The sequence below is a fragment of the Xenopus laevis genome, chromosome 8L (assembly GCF_017654675.1).
Source record: "Xenopus laevis strain J_2021 chromosome 8L, Xenopus_laevis_v10.1, whole genome shotgun sequence".
Classification (NCBI taxonomy): Eukaryota; Metazoa; Chordata; class Amphibia; order Anura; family Pipidae; genus Xenopus; species Xenopus laevis.
Genome location: NC_054385.1, coordinates 85,556,620 through 85,584,213, shown reverse-complemented (window position 1 = coordinate 85,584,213; position 27,594 = coordinate 85,556,620). Strand labels below are relative to the sequence as shown.

Sequence of the window (27,594 nt, the reverse complement as noted above, 5' to 3'; positions counted from 1 at the left end):
AAGAGGAGAACCCTGGAGCTACCACCATCTCTTGACCAGGCAGTAGCTCCTGGGTTCCCTTTGCGTCCAGCTTCACCCTGGAAATGATGCCAGACAAAATGTGCAAGAATCGGATGCAATTGCACCGAATGCATTGCCCCTTTGACCACAATTATGCTGGAATTCTGGGAAAACATGCTGCATTATGGGGGGAAAAACATGTTGATTGTGCTCAAAACATAACTACACTCACTGTACTTGTGGACATGTGCACAGTGCCATAACTACCTATACAGCAAACCCACAGCCGTGGAGCGGGCCGGACTGTGGGGTCTGCTGGATCATAATCCCCCCCTCCTCATACCTTTAAAGGAGAACTTAACCCTAAAAATTAATGTGTCTAAAAATGCCATATTTTATATAATGAACATATAGCACCAGCCTAAAGTTTCAGCTTCTCAATAGCAGCAATGATCCAGGACTTCAAACTTGTCACAGGGGTCACCATCTTGGAAAGTGTCTGCGACATTCATATGCTCAGTGGGCTCTGAGCAGCTGTTGAGAAGCTAAACTTAGTGGTCGTCACAAATTATCAAGCAGAAAATGTGGTTGGTCTGTAATATAAGCTGATGCCACAGGGCTGATTATTAAATTCTGATGGTAATTGCACTGGTTTCTGTGCTGCCATGAAGTTTATCTGTATTAATTACTAATCAGCAGTATATTGTGAGATTTCTATGTGTTGGTCCCTAAGCTCAGTAAGTGACAGCAGCACAGAGCATGTGCAGTGAATCAGCAGAAAAGAAGATGGGGAGCTGCTGGGGCATCTTTGGAGACACAGATCTTTACTGCTCAAGGGCTGTGGTTGCCTTGGACTGGTACAGAAGCCCAAAACATAATGTACAACATTTCTACCTATTTCTTTATTTAGGCTTTAGTTCTCCTTTAATACCAGCACAGTGAAAACTGTGTTACTTTGTGGAAGTTTCCTTCCTGTAGAACTAGTGCCAGAGAAAAACTGTGCTGTATGTAAGGCCTGCATACAAAGATCAATAATATTCACAATGGACCCATATTCCCCTCTGACTGTAGAGATGTAAATGTTGGCAGATAACCTTGCAGATAAAAGTCCACAACTTACTCGTTGAAATATATTTATTATTTCTGGAGACCAATATACACATATTTATCCTAATTTAGTATAGTTCAACCATGTAGTCATATGAATTTCTGCTCATAAATGTACAGAATTAATTGATCACACTATGGCGCAGATTTACATTTTTGCCCTGGAATTAGTGGTTTCCCAAATCAATGTTTTTCATAGTCATAAAAAGTGGAACATCATTTTTTACGTGTGTTCCTGTTATTCACTAAAAGCATTTTTAAACTTTCCTTAGGGTATTTTCACTTAAAAGCAGTCAGTTGCTTTTAAATGACATAAAACATTATATACAATGACAAAACTGTAGCAAGCTTTACAGCTTGCTTCCAAAATCTGAATTTTTGGGGGTGGGATTAAGTGCAGATATTTGCAGATTTTTTGCAAATAAGTATGTGAAAACAAACATTTTCCCCACAGATAACAAAAATCTGAAAAAGTTAGTTATTTATGCCTAGTTTTAGTACATTTTACCTTGAGAGATAAGTTCAAACCCAGTTTTGAAGGTTAGCAGTTCTTGCACTGTCCGTCAGGTGTATCCACTTGTCACCTCTTTGGCACTGGCAGCACATGCAAGTAATTCCACTGTGCTTGGTGATAGGAAAGTGCTGCCAAGTGGCACAAATGTTTGTTTAGTTGTGAGGGACTTGAGAGTTTAGCTGCTCAGGGGAATAAAGGGTAGACTTTTGCCCCAAGCCTGAAGCCAAAGAAGTTCATGGTCTCTTTATGGGAATACATTCTGGTTTGTTTGAAAATGCTGGCCCGACTTGTCATAATAGATAGATGATAGATAGATAGATAGATAGATAGATAGATTAGAATCCTAGAGTAGATACTGGTGTGTAGCCCATGCAATGATAGGTATTTGAATATGTGACTTATTACATTCAGACTTACTGGGAAAGCAGAGTGATGTTTATGATTAATTTTAGGCTAGTAAAAGAGAATGCAAATGTTTTGCAATAAAACACTTTTATAAGACAAAAAAAAATCCTGACTTGGTAGTATTAAACCAGAGTGGAACAGTCTTGTCTACATAAAGTAAGCATTTCAGACTCATGGCTTGTCATCTATGACCTGCTACAGCCCCCTCAACAACTTTCAGCAAGGGTTAAGATGTTAGTCACAGAGAACTCATCCAAATCCAATAAATATGGCCCTAAGCAGTCTCCCAGCCCTATTGCAGTGTCTGCTTGCATATCTCTCTCTCTCTCTTAGCTTCTAACTTGCTTCCCCTGCAGACTGTACCATTGGTGACAAATTGGTCCTCTTGCTGCATTTAGATTGTATAGCTGGTCACAAACCGGCTTGTTCCAATAAAAATGGATCAGTTAGCGCTTGGGTCAATTTATTCAGATCACATACAGTGAATAGCCAGATTGTTCTGATCCACTATAGCAGCACATGGACAGGAAGCAGGAAGGAAGTGGACCTAATTGCCTCCTACCATCAGTGAACATAGACTAACGAGAAGCTTCAGTATGTACAAACCCACCAAAGGTTACACACTGTAGTTGCTAGCTGCAAATGGTCAGCCAAGACCCTGGTATTGATTATTTAATTTAGATAAAAAGAGCCCAAACTCTTTGTGTTCGGTTAGTTCTTTAGAGCAGAACACACGGAGCATGTGCAGTGTCATTGACTCTCCCATTGAAACTTTAGGCTGGTGCAGTTCAATGTATGAAATATGACATTTCTACTCCATATTGACTTAAGTTTCTAGTTCTCCATTAAGGTGTGTGGAAAGCCCTCTCAGGCCATAACACCCCATAATACTTTCAAAAAGCTGTTTGGCTCCACTCAATAGGCCACTCGGTTTAAGGTTTGTTCCAGGGCAGATACAATATTAATATTTTAGTGGGCTGTACATTAAAGATACAATATAGATATAATATAGATACAAATGAACCGATACTTTGTCCACTTTTTGAGGCTCTGTGGAGTTTTGTACAATATGCTTCGTATCAGCTTGTTACTGTACAGTAGTGAGGCTTCCATTGTGCATTACAACTCAATAATCGACATGGTGAGCCAGAAGCAATGTATTTGAATCACCCACAACCCTTTTTTTAATATTAACCACAACTTCCTCCATTTGACCTTTTCCACGCATAGCTGTTTCTATGTTTCATTTGTAGAATGGTGAAGTTGTAGTTGTGAGGCAGGATGGGGGGGAAGGAATTGCTCACAGGACCCCTGACTTCCTGCTCTAACTTTTCCCAGCAGGATGTCCTTCTCTTGTCTGGCAGTAGTAGTAGCAGCAGAAGGGAGGAGCACCCCCAAACCCTACTGACATTTTCACACAACTCAGTAAAAGTTAAGAACTTGTGGAATCCCTGAGGAGCACATCCCTCTCACCATTTTTAGTCAGCTCTCGGTATATATTAAGGGCTCAGTTTAGAGAAATGATTAACTGCAGCAGCCGTAGCTGATGATAAATCAGTGCAAAGGTTGTTAGAAGTGGCCCATTGGCCGTGTGAGGAGCTGGAAGGCATCAGCAGTATCAGCATCAGTATCAGCAGCAATATCAGAAAGGCTACAGAGCTGCTCAGTGCGTATAACGGGACAGCAGAGCCTCCCCTCCTCTCCCCCCTCCCAGCTCCCTGGCTGAGTCCCGGATGTTGGATCCAATCCTGCTGTTTTATTCACTTCCATAAAAGGGCAGCGGCTGTGGAAGCTCTTCGGGACTTTTTCCACCTATCTTAATCACGTTCGCTGGACCCAACCATCGAGCCCTGGAGTTTTTTCCCCCTTTAATCTGTGAGTCCTGTTTCACCGCCTCCCACACTCCTCCTCCTCATGCTCAGTTTGCGGAGTTATGAGTCCTGTCCAGTGAGAGATAGGAAGCAGCGAGGGGAGTGACTGCTGGGGTTGCTGCTGCCGCCTGCGTGTGTTGCCTGTATGTGCTGCTGCAGGGGAAACCAGATTGAGAAGCAGTGACGTGATCAGAGCTTGGGAAGAGGAGCCCGGGGGACTCCATTAGCCCAGAGCGCTCGGACTGGGAAGAAAAGAAAAGGACGATTAGGGCTTCTTGCGCCTTTACTCGTGCCCCTTACAAGTGGAGAGGAAGAGGGGAGGGCAAGGTGAGTCGCTGCTTTTGTGCCACATTAAACTGCTGCTGCTGATCTAGTTTGAACCCCCTCCTCCCCTCATGAGGCTGCTGCTGCCTCTCTCCTCCATCTCAGGCAAAGTTAATGTTCCACTCGGGCTGGAAGTAGCACGACCGGTTGGTTCACTTTGGGAAACAGGTGAACAACGGTTTGTGGAGCAGAGATGTGTGTAAATAATAGTCAGGGACATGGATTGGCCCCCGGGAACGAACGAAAGAGAGAGAGAAAGGAAGGGGATTAAAGCAGCATGGGAAGAAAAAAGTGGCTGAGCCGGGGCAAGGAGGGGCTCGACAGGACTATCTACACCAGTATTCGGGCTGCATGGGTTAGACACACACTACTACACACACTACTATACACACACACACACACACTTATATCACACACACACACTACTATACATACACACTACTATACATACACACACACTACTATACATACACACACACACTACTACACACACACACTACTATACACACACAAACACTACTCACAGTGTGAATATTGCGCCCCAGAGCCTCCAGCTGTTGCTGAACTCCAACTCTCCCAATCCCCTTAAAATATAAATGATAAATCCACAATGGCCTGACTTAACCACAAAGTGATTTTTATTGTGTTCAAACGTCAGCCAGCCTTGTAATTTATGTCTCTAAAACGTACAACTTCCATCTCTCTCCACAATGGACTTTTTTAAATTGCATTTCTTTGACTGATTCATTATTTCCCCTTTGGATAGAAGAAGATTATTTTGTGGTTGCTTTAGTAGTTTCCCTCTTTCTCCTTTCTGTTTCAATGGATTGCTGGGGCTCAGTTCTGCAGTGCTGGGTGTGGAAGGGCTAATACATCACCAAGGGAAAAGGGGGGGGGGAAACGCTAGTGGGATTTCCTCTAACTTCAGAACAGTTTGGTATGGTATGCTGTACATTCCCCCCCCCCAGTATCTTTGATGGCACCCTTTTGCTCTTCCTTATATAAAGTGGGCTAACTGCCCAGTGTTTAATACAGGGTATTTGGTGTTTTCTATACTCTCTAGCTGTTATTAAGGAGAGCGTTTGTTTTACTTAGGCAGGATCACGTGTACGCACATTAATATTCTTTGCCCAGGAAAGAGTGTTACAGTGTTACAGAAATGCTTCTCCGATGCCTATGCCTGTGCATTCTGCTTGCTTTATTATACTACTGCATTGCTTGGACATCCTTTATTTCAAAGATTCTCTATTAGGGGGTCTGCTTCTAGCTAATGGAAGTGTCATTTCCTCTCTCCTGTCAGGAAAGGAATCATGGCTTTGGATGGTATACGGATGCCAGATGGCTGCTATGCAGATGGAACTTGGGAGTTAAATATCCATGTGACGGATCTGAATCGGGATGTTACCCTGAGGGTTACAGGGGAGGTGCACATTGGAGGGGTGATGCTGAAACTGGTGGAAAAACTTGGTAAGTTGCACAAGCTCAATGTAGGTGTGGTTGTGTTAAAGAACTTGCCTTGGCTGTTCCTACTACCCCCCTCAGCCAAGCCAGAAAGAATGGATTCATTTACTCGATGCATGGACAAAAAACAAGTCTTTGAAAGTTCTGAAGCTGCTTTGTACTGTATGTAATCCTCAGACTAATGAGAGTGTGAAACTTGCCACCCTCAATTGGTGATGAGCCATAACTCCCAGTATCCTTAAATGAGGGATCTGGTAGTTCAGCACAGTGTGGGCCTGGCCCTCCAGGATACCTCCCAGTGGGCCCTCCTGCTTCTAACTATTTGGCCTATGTCGTGGTCAGTCCCTCGTTATTTCTGGGAAAAAAGATGCTAAATAGATGGAAAACCAGATTATAGTATGTAAAGAAAATAGACTGAGTAAGTGAGAAGGGTAAAATAGGTGGAAATTGGGCCTTTGGTCTAAGATTTTTTGTTGGGCCGTTGACATCTCAGTCCGACACTGGTTCAGCACAGGTCCATGCCTGACACCTCAGTCAAAGGATATAGCTGTCTTACCTGCAGCGAATGAGTTTTCTGTGTGATTTTCTCCATGACAGTGTGTCACTACTGGTTTCTTATGCACTGCCAAGCCAAGTGCACTGTTCAGCTGCTATTCAACTGCACATACCCCAAGAGTAAAACCTGTTTTTGGGATGCTGGGTAATCATAAATGTATTAATTGTCCACCTTTTTATTGAGCACTTAATATTTAGAGTTGCAATTGTAGAAAATTACTGAAAGTATTTAAAGGAGAACGAAAGGCAAAAGTTATACACTACCTCCCTTAAAAGATCACATGCTTATGACTGTAATCGCTAATGTTTTAGCTCACCACTCTGCCTATTTAGTTAGAGAACCGTCTTTGATGTTTCCAGCTTATTTGGAAGAATGCGGTTGCCATCTTGAGAAAGGAATATAGGCTTCTATGCTTTCACTATTGCGCATGCACGAAAAATCAATCCCCCTGACCCCAGGCGCACATCATATATAGCTGATGATGGTGATCTGATCGTAAGAACTGATACAAAGCCATTGAAGGCCCCAGTGGTGAAAGCTCATGTAATAAAATAAAATGGAAGTTTGTGCAAATCCTTAGATAAACATGTGGCATGAGGCTAGCGCAGAAAGGATATGTGCTTATGCAGACCTATGGCAGCTTGCAATAATATGTAATGCTCAGGTGTTGAAATGACGTGTTTTTAAAGGTTTTGCATTCAATTGTAAACATAGAAACACTGGTAATTATAGAACCTCTGGGGCAGCACATGCCCTTGATTGATTGGCATTGTGCCCATGTGGACTATTTGCATGTATGTGTAATGCTTTTTATAACATGTAACATCTGATTGAGGACTATTTAGTGTATCATAACTATTTCACCACTTCTATATTAAAAACCAGTGTTTTTCAGAACAAGGGCTAGATTATTTTGCATCGCTGATTTACTTAAAAAGGTTATTAGGCCTATAGAAATCAAGTAATAGAAAGGTTCTGTTTATTTGGAGACTGCAACTGACCAGCTCTAGAGCTCCCTCTTTTGTCTTCCTGTATCTGTCTTCTGCTTTGTGAAGAACTAGTGTCAATGATCAGCATAAATGAGGGCATGCTATTTGGTTCGTTTTTAACATAACTTCCCACCCTTACATTGGATCAGATTAGTTTTCATTTTGTTTTGTAAAACTATTCTTTACCAAATGAATTCCCTCTGTCCTCGGGGTGGAGACCTCAGGTAGCAGGATCTGTTTGCTAGCATGGGCATGCAGTCACTAGGAATATGATTTTGTTTCATTGGATGCAGTAGCAGAACAGAGAGGGGTGTGCATAAGTAAGGACCTTTATGTCACTACAATAATGTGATTAAAGAAATGCTGTAACTCTTAAAGATACACCTCCCAGATGTAGATTATTGGTGTTATCATACTGTATATGTGTAATACTAAACCTTTGACTAACACTCTAACCTCATTCCCTTACGTGTAATATCATGGGGAGGGATAAGGTATAGTGTGTATTTTATTAAAAACTGATGCCCTTGCAGACTTTTCCTTTATTATACTGCCCTGCCTTCCTTTTGTTATATGACCTTCAGAAAACAGACACTCATTATTATTTTAAATTATTTTCTCTGTTTATTTTCTAAAGTATGAAATTGCAGCTTATTTTGTTAATAAAATCATATTTATCTTCATAATTGCATTTTATATATGAACTTGCTTGGTAGTGGATGAAGAACAGCAGTATGACAGCTCTCACTTATATGCATGTATGCATAAATGCAGAGAAGAAATATGCTGTGCATATGCAGTAAAGGATCCTTTCTTATTTGTTCACTTTTTAAGCACTTTTTTTTTTTAGCACAATTGGGGGTTGCGTATAGGGCATAATATACCCCATATTTAAATATTATAATATTAGGAGTTACTGAGGCGTTTTTATTGACCATATATTGTGGTTATTGGACTCCAACGTGACTTCTAATATCCTCCAATTTTGAATTGGGGTGTAAATTATTTTATTATATTGTAGGCAAATTTCCATGAGTCATAGGACACAAGTGATACCACTGAGCACCTTTTATAAGCATATCGTTTACAAGTTATTCATGGTGTATTATTATAAAATTCTTCCTGAAACCATTACAATACATTGAATGACGCAAAAGGGGTGATTACAAATATATTACATGGTGCTCCAGGAACTTTACACACGATCACGTTTGTAAAGTGTCTGGAGCACCAAGTAATAAATTTGGGATCACCCCATTTGCTGCATTCAAGATATTGGCTCTTCAATGGTTTCAGAAATACTTAACTGTAGTTTGGCTAGGCCAATGTGAATACCTACATCCCCCATGTGCAATAAGTTGTTTTATTATAATTATGTCCTGCAAAAAATATTTGAGTACTTGACTAGGCCATAAAAATCTGATAAGGGCTGTATCTGGTCCCTGAGTCTCTGGTTGGACAGTAAATGATCAGGGCAGGAATTAAGAATTGATAGCCTTTTATTTGTGCCCATTGATAAAAGGCTTATCTTATTTTTAATTAGATAAAAGGGACCATGATTCTTAATTGTAAAAATGCTATAATCCATTAGCAAGGTGAGGACATGAAAACATAAATTTGTAAAGAGGAATGCCAGTTGCTTTCTGTCATGTATTGAAATATCTTCAAAGGGTACGGGAAGGCTGGGTCTACCAGTTATTTTTACTCTGAAAGAAAACAAGTGAAGTGAACTGGTCAAGGTGACTTCTGCAGCTCCATTAAGTGCTCAAAATAAAGCCATTAGTCTGCAGAAATGACATAACCTAACCGCAGCCCTTCTACATTGAAATGATTGATTCTTTTTTTTTCAGCAGTATTGTTGACTTCAGATTTGTAGCTGCATGCTTTCACTCTTACAGTACCAGAAAAGGCAGCAGTTTTATTGTAAATACTGGGTTGGTAACAAAGAATTCTGTGAATCTGAAGCTCAGTATGGGGTATACTATCCAAGTGACTATTTGTGCTTCTTTTTTTTGTCTCCTAAGGAATTTATTATTTGAAGACAATACTATGCATTCCCAAACTAATGCCTTTTCATAGGTATCTTTATAAGGAGAAATTACTAAATTATCAATTACTATATCCTAATCTTCCTCTACTAAATAGTTTATTTCTTCCATGTTTTAATTCAGCTCATTAAAAATACTAGAGAATTAACCCATATATAAAGTTATTATATTTGTAAGGAATTGCTTGTGATTAATTTGGTATAACCCATGAACGTGTCAGCTAGGTACTGCTTGTTTGGTAGGATATACACAGTTATGGGACTTGTTATCCAGAATGCTCGGGAACAAACCCACCCTTCCCGCTCTTGTCTCTGTGGGGGAGGGCTGATAATGGAAGCTGCCTTTGACCACTCCCTGTTTTTAAATCACACCCACTTAAAAACAACACCCATGTTACCACAAGAACTTTCCAGACCATGTCCGCATTAATGGTGGTAGCACACCAAAAAAATAAATGGTTGGTGCTCACTGTAGGGATATCACTCATCAATCCTATGTGAAACAAGTTTATTAAGTAATATTAAGACATACCCTTAAATCCATATGCCTCCTTCTCCCCTGTGGATAACACAGCAACCCCCCAGCACATGATTAAACACCTTGAGGACCCCTAACAACAATTTCCAAATGCTAACAAACCCCCCACCAGATTTACCTCCCACAGGCAGAGTATGGCACAGGGAGCATAGGACAAGCAGAGTATGGCACACACAGGGAGCATAGGGAGGGCAGAATAAAGCAGAAGACAGGGAAACCTATCAGGACCACTCCAAGATGAACAGTTTATACTGTGCTACATACAGTTATTCAATGCCGGTGTCCCTCCAGCAGTTTGTATGGGGTGTGAATGGGTGAACAATGTGGGCATTTTCAAATGGTTGCACTTTTTGATTTGTTGCCACATGGAACATAAAGTTTTGCTCACCACCAGAAAACCTAATATTAAGTGACTCAGAGTGCTCGTCTGATCACTTTTGCAATAACTTTTTACTCCGTTTACTTGTCACAATAGTTTAACATTGTACCATTTTGCTTATTTGTGCTCTAGAAAAGCTGCCCACCTTATTGTCCCACTGGTAGGAGGGAAGCAAGCTTTCTTGCTATGCAACCTCTTAGGCCTTGTGCCCATGCTAATAAATGTTGTTTCTGTTACATATTTCACCTGCTGGTAGGCCACAAGCTATGTAGTATTGATATTCAGTGGGACATGTACGTAGATGCTGGCCCTGTCAGGGATCAAGTGAATAGGATGCAGAAGAGGCAATTTGTGCACTTATTCATCAACTAAAATATGCTGGTGGTGAAAACACCTAAATCTATTCATGTGTGGCCATATAAAGCATGACAGGGTGGACAGTGCAAACATATCGTTATGTATGAACGGGACATTATATGTGAGCACCTGCTCAGATACAGTTAAATGTGTTTTTTACCCACAATAAAGGCACAGCTGTCCTAAAAGTCCAAATGTCCTGATGGTCGTGTCAAAATGATGACTGTGCCCCATTCCTATTGGCCACAGAGGCAACCCTGGAGCTACTCTTCTACCGTGCGTTAATTCATACAATGACCGCTGCAGTTTTGGCATGACTGAAAGGAAACAAGCCCTCAAGACTTTAAAGAACAGAATCTGGGCTTGTTACTATGCTGTAGGAGATTAATTCTACTAAATACCTATAGATGACCACATTTAAATAAAATCTTGATATTGTTTCTGTTAGTGATAGACTATTTGCTATAGGAGCATAAATCCTTTAAAAAAATGCTGGTTTGACCACTGTTGAATTCTAGCATTGCAGCCACTATTACAGTATAATTTGGAATGGACCAGTGCAGATTGCTTATTAAACGTGACCGTAAATGATGTGCAAACAGCAAGTAATCTTATTTAAATATGTGTCTAGCTTGTACAAAAAAGAGACTCAAAACCTAAACAATGTCCTCTTATCTTTGATTAGGCTTTGGTGGCTTTAAGCCGGTCTTTTGTGCACAGCAGATTACATTTAAAAAGGAAGTATTTTTGATTAGCGGAAATTAATCTTCTATATATCTAAGATCATTAGATCCCAAACCGTCATGCATAGTGCATGTGTCTTTCTTCTGTAATATATTGTTCCAAGAAAGTGTTTCAATCACATGATCTCCTCTGCACAGTATTAGGGAATGGATCCTGTTCAGTAGAAGCTAAATACTACAGTATGATAGGTTTTTCTTTCGCTTGTTACTATATTTGTAAGTGTGATTTTGTCTCCATTCCAACCTAACCCCAAAAAAGTAAGCATTGTAATGCGTTTCTATGTTTTGTAAAAAATGTAACATTTAAAGATACGTTTGTTGCTTGGCTGTTGTTACTAAAAGCAGTCCCATAACATAGGACGAATGAGTCAACATTTCTGTTATTGGAAATGAAGAAGTGATAGTGGTAAGGTTTGGTGAAGTCTTACTCCATAAGTAGTTTGTTTTTGGAACTACATTGTTCTATTAAAATAACTGAGACATTTCTACTTAATTTAAAGCATCAGCTGTATCTTTTTCCTCCCTCTGCAGATGTAGTTTAAACTTTAAATGTCTTCTAATGCTGACCTCTGGGATAGATTTGATTGCTTATTGTATTGGCATAACATTTTGATTGGTGGCCTGTATGACTTCATGCATTAGGTCCAATTAAAGGGGTTGCTAACTTTTAGTATGACATAGAGAGTAATCTTCTGAGACCATTTGCAATTGTTTTTCATTTTTTATTTGTGTTTTTTTTAGTTATTTAGCTTTTTATTCAGTAATCAATTTCAACAATCTTGTTGCTAGGGTCCAAATTACTGCACCAAACATGCATTGATTGAAGAGACTGGAATATGAATAGGTGAGGCTTGGGTAGAATATAATAAAAATAAGCAATATCCATTTTTAGCCTTACAGAGCATTTGTTTTCCTGGCACTATATAAATAAATGATTAAGCATTTACACATTAAATAGCAACATATAATGAGTGGAGTACATGCACAGTGAATCAATTTGCTAATAGCACTTTTACCCCCATATGTTATAAAAGACACTAAGTTTGCCCAGGAGCAGTAACCCATAGCAACCAATCAGAAGTTAGAATTTACTGGTCACCTGTTTAAAAGCAACCATCTTATTGGTTACTATGTATTACTGCTCCTGGTCAAACTTAGTGCCTTTTATTAAATATGGGGGTAAAAGTGCTATTAGCAAATTGATTCACTGTGCATGTACTCCAGTCATTATATGTTGCTAATTAATGTCTAAATGCTTCATCATTTATTTATATAGTGCCAGGAAGATGCACAGTTCTCTGCATGGTAGTGATGTGCGGGCTGACCGATTACCGCTGGTTGGGCAGGTTCGGGTAAAATTCTGTGTACATTTGAGGGGTTGGGTTGAGCGCTTTCTTCTGCTCTTCCCCCGTCTGTGACCTTACTTTGCCAGCTTCCGCCTCCACTGAGCAATTTTTATAGATTTGTGCCTGCATGGCCCCACCCCTTCCATGACATTATTGCTGGGAGGGCAAGGGTCTATATATTTGGAGGTACGCCGGATTAGGTGCGAGTGATGCGGGTTGAATTTTTCATGAGCCACACATCACTAGTGCATGGAGCTCTCCAGCCCAGGAGTGTGAATGTTTAGATGGAATGCATGTATGTTTTTTACCTGTTGGCAGTAAATCAATATGACGGGTTAAGTTGTTCTACTGTGTGTAGGGGATGGGAATATGCTTTCCATATCCAGAAATAGCATTGTTATATGTTTTGTGTTCATGCATGGAAGTCTATACACACAGGCATTTAGTGGCTTCCTAAGCATCTGATATTTATAAATAGCACAGGAGAATCTGCCACACACCCAAGTCAGGAGGGGGAAATAAAGTTGTCTAGCATAATGGGGAAATGCCTGCGTCTGGAATAATATGTAATGTTTGTTGGTTTTTAGACTAAACATTATTTGGATTGGGGTGGAGGAAGCGATTTGGCTGTCTGTATGGAATACGTGCAGAAAGGCCTGCCCACCTGTCATATTGATCTGTACAAATAAAGCGCCTAGAAACATTGTAGCTTTTTTTGTGGCTGCTGAAGGGAAGTTATTCAGCTGGGCAGTCATGCCAAGTCTTTCTGTGAGGATTTGTTTCCCCCGAAATAGCATCTTAAGATAGAACACATGGTCATGTGAGATGATCATGCATCAACTAAATGACTGGATGCAAGTTGGAAGTGGGCAGAAACGGTTTCAGGCCAAGTCGGTATCCATGTCCTCCAAGCATTTCCCCTTGATTTACAATGTTTCATGCTCATGTCTCCAGGAGGAACTGTTTTTTGTTTATGGATCTGTGCATGGATGAGGTTTTCTTATCATAGCAGCAACTGATCTGGATAAACAAAACTTAACAGGGTCTTCTTATAGCAGCTCCCCATCCCTTAGGCTTGCACAATATGCCGGGCTCTGTATGAAATGCCATAAACAGGGAAAATGCCTTTGCGCTGCTGCAGACACTTCCCATTTGGGTGTTATGTTACGGTCAGGATTGTGGGAATAGGCCAGGCAGCTCTGGATTCAAATCCTGCATGTGACCTCAACATTATATAATTCAGAAGCCTTTTTACTTATACATTTGCCTTCTTAAATAAAATATATTACAGTTAATGATAAGCTATACGTGACTGCGTTAATATTATAAACAGAATACTGTAAAATCTGTATGATCCCACAGGGATTTAAATGACAGGCAGGGTAGGTTCTCATCCGTTCCCAATTACAAATATTTTGTGCCCTTGTGAGGCTTCATTAGTATGGTGTAGGTTTTCTTATCTATATATATATATACAAAGCCAAATAAGGGGTTTCACATGAAGTAGTCAAGAGTGCCTTAAAATAATGTGTTATTTAACCAGTGTGAAAACAATTGTTTTAAATAGTTCCGTTTTCAATGATCCACCACAATTAAGGGGGTTGTTTACCATTAAAAACTTTTTTTCAGTTGTTTTCAGATTGTTCACGAGAAACAGACTTTTTTTTTCAATTGATTTCCATTTGTTAAAGGAAAGCTATACCCCCAAAATGAATACTTAGGCAACAGATAGTTTATATCAAATTGAATGACATATTAAAGAATCTTACCAAACTGGAATATATATTTACATAAATATTGCTCTTTTACATCTCTTGCCTTGAACCGCCATTTCGTGACTATATCTGTGCTGCCTCAGAGATCACCTGACCAGAAATACTACAACACTAACTGTAACAGGAAGAAGTGAGGAAGCAAAAGGCAGAACTCTGTCTGTTAATTGGCTCATGTGACCTTACATGTAGTTTGTATGTGTGCACAGTGAATCTTACGATCTCTAGGGACGGCCCTTATTTTTTAAAATGGCAATTTTCTATTTATGATTACCCAATGGTACATACTACTAAAAAAGTATATTATTATGATAATGGTTCATTTACATGAAGCAGGGTTTTACACATGAGCTGTTTTACTCAGTATCTTTTAATAGAGACCTACATTGTTTGGGGGGTATAGTTTTCCTTTAACTGTTTTCAAGAATTGATTTAAATTTAATATTTCTGTCTCTGGTGTCTCAGTCTTGCAGCCTAGTAAAGCAGGTGCAGATTCTGAATCGTTACAATTTGCTACATTAGTTGATACATTGAAATATTAGCAACTATTGTATCAATTTGTACAGCCGCCTTTAGGGATTCTGCTCAGCCGGGCCAAAGATAAGAAATGTATCAACTAATGTATCAATTTAGAACAGTTTGCCCCCCACCTCCCAGAGCTTCTTTAGAAAGACATACTAAGGTAAAAAATTAAACTTTGCACATCAATATTAGAAAATGTAAAGTAATTGGAAATAGTCGTTATTTTTAGTGAACTATCTGAAAAAAGTGTAGAAAGATGAACAAACTTAACGGATACTGTCATGGGAAAAACGAATCAGTTAATAGTGCTGCTCCAGCAGAATTCTGCACTGAAATCCATTTCTCAAAAGAGCAAACAGATTTTTTTTATATTCAATTCTGACATGTATTCCAAAATCTGACATGGGGCTAGACATATTGTCAATTTCCCAGCTGCCCCAAGTCATGTGACTTGTGCTCTGATAAACTTCAATCACTCTTTACTGCTGTACTGCAAGTTGGAGTGATATCACCCCCTCCCTTTCCCCTCCAGCAGACACACAAAAGAACAATGGGAAGTTAACTAGATAGCAGCTCCCTAACAGAAGATAACTGCCTGGTAGATCCAAGAAAAACCCATGTCCCACTGAGACACATTCAGTTACATTGAGAAGGATAAACAACAGCCTGCCAGAAAGCATTTCTCTCCTAAAGTGTAGGCACAAGTCACATGACCAGGGGCAGCTTGGAAATTGGCAAAATGTCTAGCCCCATGTCAGATTTCAAAATTGAATATAAAAAAATCTGTTTTTTCTTTTGAGAAATGTATTTCAGTGCAGAATTCTGCTGGTGAAGCACTATTAACTGATGCATTTTGAAAAAAACATGTTTTCCGATGACCGGATCCCTTTAAGGTGGCCATACACGGGCATATTAAAGCTGCCGATATCGGTCCTTTAGCTTGTCTGGCCATGTGTGGGGGCTCCCGATATCAGGCCAAAAATCGGCCAGATATCGATCCAGGGCCGCATTGTCTAGTTGATGTGGTCCTGCGACCCGTTGGAGCCCATTCGTAGTATTGTAATCCAATATCGGCCAGCTGTTAGTGGGCATATCGGGTTAAAACCTGCTCGTTCGGTGACCTTACCGAACGAGTGGATCTTTTAGTGTATGGCCACCTTTAGATATTTTACCCCATAACAGTATTTAAGGGCAATCTATTCACTTCCATGATTTCTGATGCTCAGACAATATTTGTTATATGGTATACAGTTAAAACCATGGCCTGTGTTATGTGCACACTACTTTATGAGAGTTTGAGAGTGTCTGCTAGTTTGGAGCTATTCACCTAAAATCCTGAAAACCAATGCATGCAGTTGTAAGGACTTTATTTACCTTGTTAATTTTCAAGGAGAACTTCAGGGTACCTTTTTTCAGTCTTATACAAGGATTATGTTTTTTCAAATAAGAAGCCATTTCTAGAAAAGTGGTTGAGAATATACTTTGCTCGGAGAACTCGTTGCCTTTTTTTTCCTCTTGTCTTTCATTTAGGTTAAACATTTGCACAATTGGGTTTGGGTTGTGGTAGGTTTGCATTTCACAAGGAAAGCAAAGTGTGACACAGTAATGACGTGGCAGTTTCAGGGAGTGAGGGAAAACACATTGTGGGCAGCATTGATCTGTTCCAGATGTTCACTTAGGCATATGCCTCAGTGCTGTTGAAGTGATCTCACTACCCATGGACTGTGATCCCCCATCCTATATTTGTGCTTTTATGTAGGTAGCACTTCTTAAAGGGGACCGGTCATCTTAAGAAATAATTCCAAATCCCTATTTTATGATGTTGGTCAAGCAAAATAAACTTCACTTGCACTTTAAAAATTATTTAAATCTTATTCTTGCTACACAGCAAGTAGGCAGCAGCCATTTTGTTAACTGTTATTAAGCCAACTTTGCATCATGGCAAAATATTGTTTATGTGCCAGAATGGGGCACCTGATGCCCACGCACTGGCTACACAATTAGATGGTGAGGAGGAAGGGAGAATGTTGGGAGTGCAATGACATCTAAGGCATAGAGGGGTGGCAGGCAATATATGATTGACAGCTGAGACTTTTAAACAAGTTTATAACAGGTATCGATCGTTGTTTTAATAGAAAAAAGAATTTGGATTTCATGTTTAATTTAAAAAACACTTTTTATTATACAGATTTTTATGTCTGGATGACAGGTCCCCTTTAAAGGACAACTGTATCCCAGAAGTTTTTATTTGCTCATAGTTGTTTTTGCATTGCACTGATGTTCTCGTGATTTCCCATGTACAGCATTTACATCCTTTTTAATGCCACCCTTTTTAAAATCCACAACCCTGTTCTTAGCCAGAACAGCCCCTCACGTTGGAAGCATTTAAGTGAATACTAAATGGGAAGTACAATTACATGTTTAATAGTATTTTATTGGCTTTCTTTGCTTGGCCTTAGCATAGTTTTCTTTTCTCTTTATCTCTGCCATTAAAAATACAAAAAGGGCAGAATGGCATCACAGCAGATTCTATAATCTCTGTCTAGCTGGAAAAACTGAGGTAAACCTTGTCTTAATGACTATCTATGAAAAATAGGGAAGTCAGCACTTTGGGGAGGTAAATGCTAATTCAGCCCTTATGTAGGTTGAAAGCAACAGGACCATGAGTGAGCATACCATTTAGTCTATGCATTCTGAATAAAGGGGTCTACTACTTTATTCTTTTAGGGCAGTGGTCGACGGGGAGGCGACTTTGCGTTATGTTGGTTTTACTGCCAGTGATTTAAGTAATTTCTAATGGAGGCGCAATTTTTGGAGATTTGTCGCTCGCAGTCGTACATAAATAAACCTCCGCTTCGGCCACTGCCCTTAAACTGTTAAATGGACATTATATAATTATGAGACAGATGTTTTGTTGAAAAGGAATTGTTAGGTATGGTATGACACTTTAAATATTATGAAACTTGGTAAGCAATTTTGGTCGCAATGCACAGTGATGTAGTGTTGACTATTACTGCAGCAATGGGGTCCTGGTTTTTAATCTGACCAGGACACAATCCGCATGGAGTGTAGAAGTTCTCCCTGTAAATGCATGGATTTCCTCCTGCAGGCAAAAACCATACAGGCAAGTTAACTGGCTCCTGCAGACAAAAACCTGACATTTATTGTATGGTTCTGTATCAATAATTAGTTCTGTGGATAGAAGGAGTGTCTCTGCTCAGTCGCTCCAAACAGTCTGTCTCATAGGTAGCTGAGTGCTTGTGTGGGTGTGCATGATGCAACTGTATTCTTTCAGCAATTAAGCACTCTGTGATTATCTGCTCATCATCATCTTTTTTTTTTTTTAGTGCCAGCAAGTTATAAATTATTATAAATGCTGAATAACCGTAAGGAGTTTTACAATAATTAAACCCCTCTCAACATCTGCTGCCTGATCCACAGTGTGCCTAAATTACTTTAGGGAGAAAGTATATTCTCACATATATTTCCTGAGTGATTAGTTTGCGTATATAGCTGCCACACAGATATAGGCCTTTGAAAGCCAGCTTTTCTTTCCAATATCTTCCAGCTCCTTGTACATTTTCTTTCCATGTACCTTTGCTTATCTTATTATTAAGGCTCCGTCTCCTGCTGTGCTCTGTTTGAAAACTCCTACTGTCAGCAAAACTTTTTTTTTCACCTTCTTGGAGTGTCTGTATCTGCCAAGTGCCTGGAGTAATCACCCCTGCTTGGCTAATTACTGTCTGGGTGATATGTACCCTCTTCTCCTCAGGAAGCTTCCTAGCAAAAATGTGTTTCTTACAAGGATCTGCTTGTTCTGCTATCTTTCTGCATTGAGTGCTCGCCACATGTATCCTATCTGTTGCACAAAGGGATTGCTCCAAAGAGGTCTCATACTACTAACTCTGAGTGCCCCCATTCAGAATGACAATCTGGCAGTGTGGCTAGAATTGGCTAGACTGAGAACTAAATTGCTTATTGTTGGGCTCACTTCACAGCCAGTTGTCAAGTGGGATTGTAAGGACATGTGGCTGTACAATCACTATTTATTGTATTTATTTATTTAGTAACTCAAGTGTATGCAGCGCAAAGTGTAAATGCAAACTGGGGAATAAGGTCCCTATCCCAGAAAGATTACAGACTGCCAGGAGACAGTTGAAGCAGAGGAATCCCAATGAAGTGTTGACATTATCAGCTGTTGCTACTGATTTTGAGGCATGCAGAGGGAAGGTTAAATTATTAGAGTGTGATAAAAGTATATACAACACATATACCTAATCAAAATATGAATAGTTACACATTTATACCTTTATTAAATGGGTAGTTCACCTTCAAGTTAACTTTTAGTATGTTACAGAAACTTTTTGATTGATCCTCGTTTTTTCTTTTTTATAGTTTTTGAATTATGTGCCCACATCTTCTCACTGTTTCAGCTTTCAAATGGGGTCACTGACCCCATGTAATGAAAATGCTCTGTAAGGCTACGCATTTATTGTTCTTGCTATTTTTTACTATTACTGCACTCTTTGGGCGCATGTGTTGTGGAAGTCCCTTTTTTTTGTTGTTTTGTTCAATATTGATGAGTAAGTGGACACCCAATCCATGCATCCCAATAATATCATTAATGAACAGACCTCACTTGAGTTAATCTGTTACAATTCATTGAAAAATTTTTTATTACTCTTTTTTTTTTATATTTAGGCCCTCTCCTATTCCTATCCCAGTCTCTTGTTCAAATCAATGCATGGTTGCTAGGGTATTTTGGACACTAGCAACCAGGTTGCTGAAATTGCATACTGGAATAAAAAGCTGCTGAATAAAAAGCTAAATAACCAAACCACAAATAATAAAAAATGAAAACCAATTGCAAATTGTCCTGGAATATCACTTTTTATATCGTAATAAAAGCTTATTAAAAGGTGAACAACACCTTTAAGATGTAGTGCAAGATTTTCAAAATCGTATTGGTCTCTCTCTACATGTGTTACCTCATTGAACAAAAACCCAGGCGCAGGGAGCATTCACTTTAACACATCTGCCAGTTTTGTTATTACATCATATATTTTTTTTATGTTGGTTTTATTTCTTATTATGTCATACAAGTATTCTGCTGGCTTAAAAGGAAAACTGCCATGTTATCAATTGTTTGTAATGCTTGGGACTTGGGTTTTCTGGATAAAGGATTTTTATGTAATTTGGATAACCAGATATACCAGAAGTATACTAAAAGACATTTAAAGTGATACTGTCATGGGAAATGTTTTTTTTTTTTTCCAAAACACACCAGTTAATAGTGCTGCTCCAGCAGAATTCTGCACTGAAATACTTTTATTAAGGAGCAAACAGATTTTTTAATATTTAATTTTGAAATTTGGTATGGGGCTAGACATACTGTTAGTTTCCCATTGTGCTCAGGCACAATGCACTGAGATGGCTGCCTCCACACCAATTTTACACATAAAAATACATCATTTTTTGGTTCAAGAATAACATTTTAATAGAGTAGTAGACTGAATTATTTGTAAACAGTGTAATTTAGAAATAAAAAGTAATGACATACTGAGCTTACGTTTGAAAGGGATTCTGTTTTTTGCCACCAATAATGATTAATACAACTTAATTACAATCGGGTAATGAGTACGGATTAAAATGGACCCTATGGCCATCCTGTAATTTGAAGCTTTCTGTATATTGTTTTTTTGGATCCTATTCATGCATTTGCTTAAATGAAGCACCATTTTCCCAAAATCTAAATGAAGCACAGTCTGATTTTTAACGTTTTTGCTGCTTCATAAGTGGTTGTAAACAGCAAAGAGCATCAGAAAGCCCTCGTCACACACAAAAAGTTATTTAGATCTTTGTAGTCTCCTCTATGGCATAATTTTATTGTGCCATGGCCAGTTTTGCTGGGATCAGGGTGAAAAAGAAATGCTATTTTATATTCTTAAACTCCTTCCTTGCAATCTTTAACCACAAAAGAATATCTTTATAATGATTTTAGCTGAGATCCCAGCAAACATTTCGGGGACAAGCACTTGATGAAGGGGCTTGTCCCCCAAACGTTTTCTAGGATCTCGCCTAAATAAAGAAGGTTTAGATTCTTGCAGATGCATTGAATGGAGTGTACCTTTGTTTCGTTTGGATTTGTATATTATATTCTTCATGGATGGGTTTTGGAGCGCCTGCCTGCTTCGTGCGCAGCATTACGTTCTTGTCGTGGAATTTCTGGTGTCCCACATTACACGGTAGGTGACAATTGTTTGGAGATACACCTGAAGCATGAAAAGATTATTCACTACATTTCAGGTCTTGTGTTGCCCAGAGTTACAATCTAATGTTCACTATATAGTGTAGGGAAAACTAGAATTAACAGATTTCATTGGTGAAATGATTTATGCTGAAACCCATGCCAATTTCAAAAAGAGTTAACTTTCCATCACAATGAGCCAAAAGGTCTCCGTATAATTAAACCTCTGTCTTCTGCACATAAACTGAAATTGCCTCGGGAATCTTGGCACTTTACATTATGGATATGCCCATACACAGAATAAAATCTTGTTCTAGGCATCTTTCCTGCACTAGTTATTGTCCTTTGTTGGTAAAGCACCAGTATATCCTGTTCTCCTCTGTTGTGCTGAACAATTAAACAAACAAACAAAAAAAATAATAATAAAAACTATGTTTCTAAAACGAATAGCAGAAAAACTATGTTTAATAATAGTTAAGTTACGGTTTTCATGATAGAGGCAACATTTATCTTTGTAATGAGCTTTTCCTTAGTTAATATTTTGTAATGCAAGTTTAGCCAAGAGGTATGCAATTAGCTTGTCCGTTACATTTTTTGACTCTTATAACTGTCTCGCTTGGAGAGAAGAATGTTGTGCTAAATCTGAGATGCCATATTGCTTCCTTCAGCTGTGCTGTTTAACATAGGTAAAAATGCTCATATGCAGAGGAGGAATCATGTGTCATTGATGTTTTATTTATAGAATTTGACCACCCAGTGGATGGGCAAATTACAGTGCAGCTAGCTCAGATTGCAACATTAAATCTACTAATGCAGGATAGCAGATATGTCCATTGTCTAACCTGAGTTTCCATTCCCCAGTCACCCCAAATCCTTATGCACTGCTTCTGATGGCCACTTGAAAAATAGCTGAGTTATATGAGTCAATAATCATTTAGCGGAGTTAAATATACAAGTATTAATATTATAAGTCAATGATGTATAGTTGGTTTAAGTGCAGCAGCAGGTTGCTCACACCTGTGTTTTACATGGCAAATTCCATTTTGCGTGTAAGGTAATATTTTGGGCACTCCCATGTTATTAGTAACATATGTAGGGGCTCTTCTGGGTGTATGAATAAAATAATATATAGAACTTTTTTCCCTTTTAGTTTCAGGAAAGGAATAAATGTGTTTTCCTTGCCTGGACGCCAATATGATAAACTACATGTTTCATTATTCTAAGCCCTGGAAAAGTTTTATGTGGCTAGACTTTCAGTATGGGATGTGCTGCTTTATTAGGTATGTTTAGCTAATGCCAAGTTAATGCCTTATGGGGCCTGCTGGCTTCTATGCAAGGTAATAGCTTGTGCTTAATAATGCACCTGTACGTCCGTAGTTCTTCCTATGCAATACATCTGTCATATATTCTCTGCTTTTTTTATGTTTTAAGTTTTTTTTGTGTGCGCACAGATATAGCCATACGAAAAAAAAAATCAAAAGTAGGAGAGTACACACATTTATCTCCCTCTCTCTCGCCTCTTTTTGCAACTTCTACCTGCATACTAAACTGTTAGGATAGGTATAGTGCTGTTTGTATATATACATAGAACTATATAAATGAATATTTCTGTTAACAGGTAGCCCATGTTGGCAAATATGTGCAAAATAACTGTTTTTAGGATGATTTTATATATTTTAGGTGATTTTATATATAGAAAACATTTAAAACGTAAAGGCATCTGTGACTGTTTTAATAGCCAAGTCTACCTGGCTCCTTGGGATTTTGTCAACCAAACCTAGTGATATACAGTTAGATCTTTGATTTTTTTCATATGAGACAAGATTGGTTCATCCATTCAAGTAAAAGAGAGTGCAGGCTTTGTTAAACTGCCCAAACCCCGGTTTTATATTGCTGGAGTGTACACACACCTTCACAAATCTCAGCACTCCTAATAGGCTTCAGTTTGCCTCATCTATATTTACATATACATTTTTCCAGTCCAAAAATCCAGATGTGCTGTCCGCATCTAATCAAGTTGCTGTACTTTGAAATGTATTTGCGACATACTTGGCAGGGTTAGTCCTTTTTTCTCAAGGTATTTAGAGAGGATTTTGACTGGATTCTTTGGAAGCTTGAATGGCAAATATATAATGCACCAAAGCCAGGAATCACTTTGGGATTTGGCTTGTTGCCAAGATTTTTTGCAAGATTTGGATTTGTCCAAAGCCTTAAAGCAACGGAATCGGAATCAGGCTTCTGCCTTGTTACTTGATTGGGCACTCCAGTTCAAGGAATTATTTATTCCCTGCTAATTAGAGAATCAAATTAGTAGATTGTTTGTACTTCCTGTCCCTCCCTTCATTATTTTCCTTATCATTCTTTGTAGAGTGATGCCTTTCTAACAATCCTTCCACCAGATGCCGAAAGCAGGAAAGCATTGGGGCCAACCCTACTCTGTAGAAATATACAGGTATGGGATCCGTTATCCGGAAATCCATTATTCAGAAATCTCTGAATTACAGAATAGCTGTCTCCCATAGATTCCATTTTATCCAAATAATCCAAATTTTTAAAATATTAGTTTGTACTTGATCCCAACTAAGATATAATTATTCCAAAACCAGTCTATAGGTTTTATTTAATGTTTACATGATTTTGTACTAGACTTAAGGTATGAAGATCCAAATTGTGGAAAGATGCATTATCCGGAAAACCCTAGGTACCAAGCATTCTGGATAACCGGCCCCATACCTGTACCTTTCTAGGAATACTTGCTTTAGGCTAGGTAACCTTAGTTTCGGGCTGATCTGGGGCAGGAAATGTTGGGTTGGGATGAGTGGGGAATTTTTTATTAAATGTTTTTGCAATATAGGAATACCTGGCAGCATACACACTGGTTTATAATAAATCCGCAATAACCTAAAGGAAAGTACAACTGTTTTTCAACTGCAGTTCTTTTCATCAGAAAGCAGAAGTACTGGGATGTAATATTGTCACAGAACTTGTAATATGTCAGAAATTAACAGCGTATTGCACTTTGTAATTTAACCTTTAGTATCATGCAGACAGCAGTATTCTAAGGCTATTTGCATTTAGTCTTCAATTTTGTGTGTGTGTGTGGGTTTTTTAAATGACATTTGTTCAGTGCATGTAGAGGAAGCCGCTGCTACAAGCTGATCCGCTTCTCTCCACCTCATCAAAATCCGAAGGTTAGAGAGAGCTTTCCATTCGCTTTTTGTGCCCTTGCCCTTAAAATTAAAAGCTCCTAAACTTTAAAGCTACTATTTTGCTGAATTTGTGAACTACTGCTGAAAAGGTAATCATGGAAGTTTCCTCTAAAAAAGCGCCTTTCAAAAGTTTTGGCTATTTGTAGGTCCAAAAGTCAAAAGGGTGCCCGCTGAACAGAGCTTCTCCTTGATGGGCTAGCTCAGTGCTCTCCAATTTCTGTGGTATCGAGGGACAAAATTTTACTGGCCTATGTGGTGGAGGACAGATTCTGTAATATATGTTCCTACCGCACACTCGCCTTTCCTCTCACTGCGTTGGTGGTGCTGGTTTCTCCGTTGACCCCGGCCAGGTCCCTTAGCAACAGCAAACAAGAAACGGATCCGCACACACGCTATGATCAGCAGTTGGGGGGACACCCCTCTTTATTATATCACCTCGTGATCAACGTTTCGGGGGGATAAACCTCCCTGAAACGTTGATCACGAGGTGATATAATAAAGAGGGGTGTCCCCCCAACTGCTGATCATAGCGTGTGTGCGGATCCGTTTCTTGTTTGCTGTTGCTATGTGGTGGAGGGCCAATAATGGAAGTCAGTGTTGGCCACTCACCTTTTAAACCACACCCTCTGAAACCACACCCATGTTACCAAAAGAACTTTTAAGATCATATCCACATTAACGGTGGTAGCAGATCAAAAAACCAAATGGTTGGTGCTCACTGCAGGGAAATCCCTCATCACTCATATGTGAAAAATTGAAGTCATGTTAAAACATACCCTTAAATCCATATGCCTCATCCTCCCCTGTGGATAATACAACAACCCCCCAACACATGATTAAACACCTTAGGGGCCCTTAACAACAATTTCCAAATGCTAACAAACCCCAAGAACAAACCCCTAACAGGCTTACATTCCACAGGTAGAGTAGGGCAAGCAGGGAATGGCACACACAAGCAGAACTGGGCAAGCAGAGAATGGCACACACAAGCAGCACTGGGCAAGCAGAGAATGGCGCACACACAAGCAGCACTGAGAAAGCCGAGAATGGCACAAACAAGCAGAACTGGGCAAGCAGAGAATGGCACACACAAGCAGCACTGGGCAAGCACAGAATGGCACACACAGGGAGGGAAGGCAGAACAGAGCAGGAGACAGGGAAAGCTATCATTCTAAAATGTACTACATACAGTGACAGTGCTGGTGCCCCATTAGCATTTTGAATAAGATGTGAACAGATGAACAATGTGGGCAGTTTCAGTCTGGGTCTCAGGTGTGAACAGTACAGGCCTTTAGGATATAAACAATAGAGGTATCACAAGTGTGAACAATACAGGGGGATCTGAATTTGAGGTTTAAACAATACAGGTGCCAGTTAATCTCTGTAGTGATACCTTTTAAAGTTTACATATGGTAAGCAGACACAGCATGTGGGGTGCCACATATGTGGGGGGTCGCGGGCCGCAGTTGGACAGCCCTGGGCTATCTGATGCATGAATTGAACATATACGAATTCTGAAACCTAACTATCACATAATCTGTGGTATTCAGCTAATTACCATGATTATGGCTGTTTTTTTTCCCATGTTGGATCTCTGTATACTAAAATAAATGTTTGGATTGGCAATGTCGTATTGGTTAAGAAACAAATTGTAACCAATTTTAAACTTCATGATCTCAGTCCTGCCATGGCCTTCTTTTTATTTTGTTGCAGCTATTTTATTCATTTGATACCCACTGAAAAATTAAACATAACCCTGGAGAAAATGTTCAGTGATCCTCTTTCCAGCCTACACGGGATTAAGTCATTGAACATAAACTACTTGGTTGTCTACACTTTTCTGTAAATCATGTTCATTATTATATGATCCGCAGTTCATGGGAAGGTTTTATCCCTCATATATTTGATAAAAAGTGTCAGAACATAATGTCCTTGACTTGCTGTTGTAATGGAAAGGACGCAGGCTGCATTAAATTTCCCTTATTATCTTTTAAGTTCAGACATGTATCATCTTCTTGTGCATGATATTCTAAGGTAAAACGAAATGCAAGCAAAATCTTATTGGGCCAGAATAATATTAAATCAGGCATTCTAATTGAAATGCTTTATGGATAAGCACTACATTTTATGAAATAAGTGATAATGACATAGCCCAGCCATCAAGATGTCTCTGTGAAGGCCTAAATCTCTGGGGATATGTGTAATTAAGGAAATTGGAAGAAACATGAGCAGACTGTCAACCAGCTAGCCATGAAATTGACCATATTTTGTGAAATGTCTACTGTCAATGTCCCTAATTAGCCAGACTCTGGGAGCAGCTTGAACACTATAAATGAATCTTTTATATACTCATTATGGAATATGCAATCATTGATTTGGATGCCTTATGCTATTAAGGGATATTTACAAAAGTGGGAGCTTGTATTTTCCATTTATAGAACATAAAGCATACTCGCTATATGCCAAGAAGTTGCATATATGGGCATGTATATTGTTAGCTTTTATGTTATGTTGATGTTGATTTTTATATGTTGCCAACAGCATTTTAGCATTTTTCTTTTAGCAAAGCTTATGTTCCTTTCTTTGTTTCCTCTAGATGTTAAGAAAGATTGGTCAGATCATGTGCTATGGTGGGAAAAGAAGAAAACCTGGCTCCTCAAAACCCATTGGACACTGGACAAATATGGCATCCAAGCAGATGCCAAACTGCAGTTTACACCTCAGCACAAACTGCTACGGCTGCAGCTTCCAAACATGAAGTACGTTAAAGTAAAAGTCAACTTCTCCGACAAGGTCTTCAAAGCTGTCTCGGACATCTGCAAAACCTTCAGTAAGTGTCATGTAATATACATTTGCTTTGAAATGCACCAAGCCACTATCTTACCTGGCTGTTGTCACAACAGATAAAGTGCTTTTTAAAAAGTGATGTTTATGGCCACTGAAGTGTCAACAGTTTGTTCGGAGACCACATAACACCAAGTTGTAAAATCTCTCACCTCGGCATGTTAAAGTTATTTTCTGGTTAGTGTTGCAACCTGAGCCTAAATGGGATTTGAGTGGTCCAATATCTCTTAAATTAAAAGGTTTTCATTTGTTTGATTTAACTTTTTACATATGTTTGTATTGTAGATATAAAAATCAAACCACTGTTAAATGTCTAGTGTAGGTGAGAATCACACTAGAACATATTTGGAGTTTAGCCTCAAA

General features: G+C 39.1%; 1 protein-coding gene across 4 annotated transcripts in view; it reads left to right on the top strand.

Moving 5' to 3' along the window:
- The first annotated feature begins 3,401 nt into the window (after positions 1-3,401).
- The window catches only part of fermt2.L (FERM domain containing kindlin 2 L homeolog), a 64,743-nt gene continuing 40,550 nt past the window's right edge, over positions 3,402-27,594 (top strand). For 3 of the 4 annotated variants that reach the window (XM_018228998.2, XM_018228997.2, XM_018228994.2), the window contains exons 1-3: positions 3,402-4,224; positions 5,522-5,688; positions 26,984-27,217. In XM_018228998.2, the coding sequence (XP_018084487.1) occupies positions 5,532-5,688; positions 26,984-27,217 (391 nt within the window). In that variant the 5' untranslated portion in view covers positions 3,402-4,224; positions 5,522-5,531. 4 annotated transcript variants of the gene reach the window in all.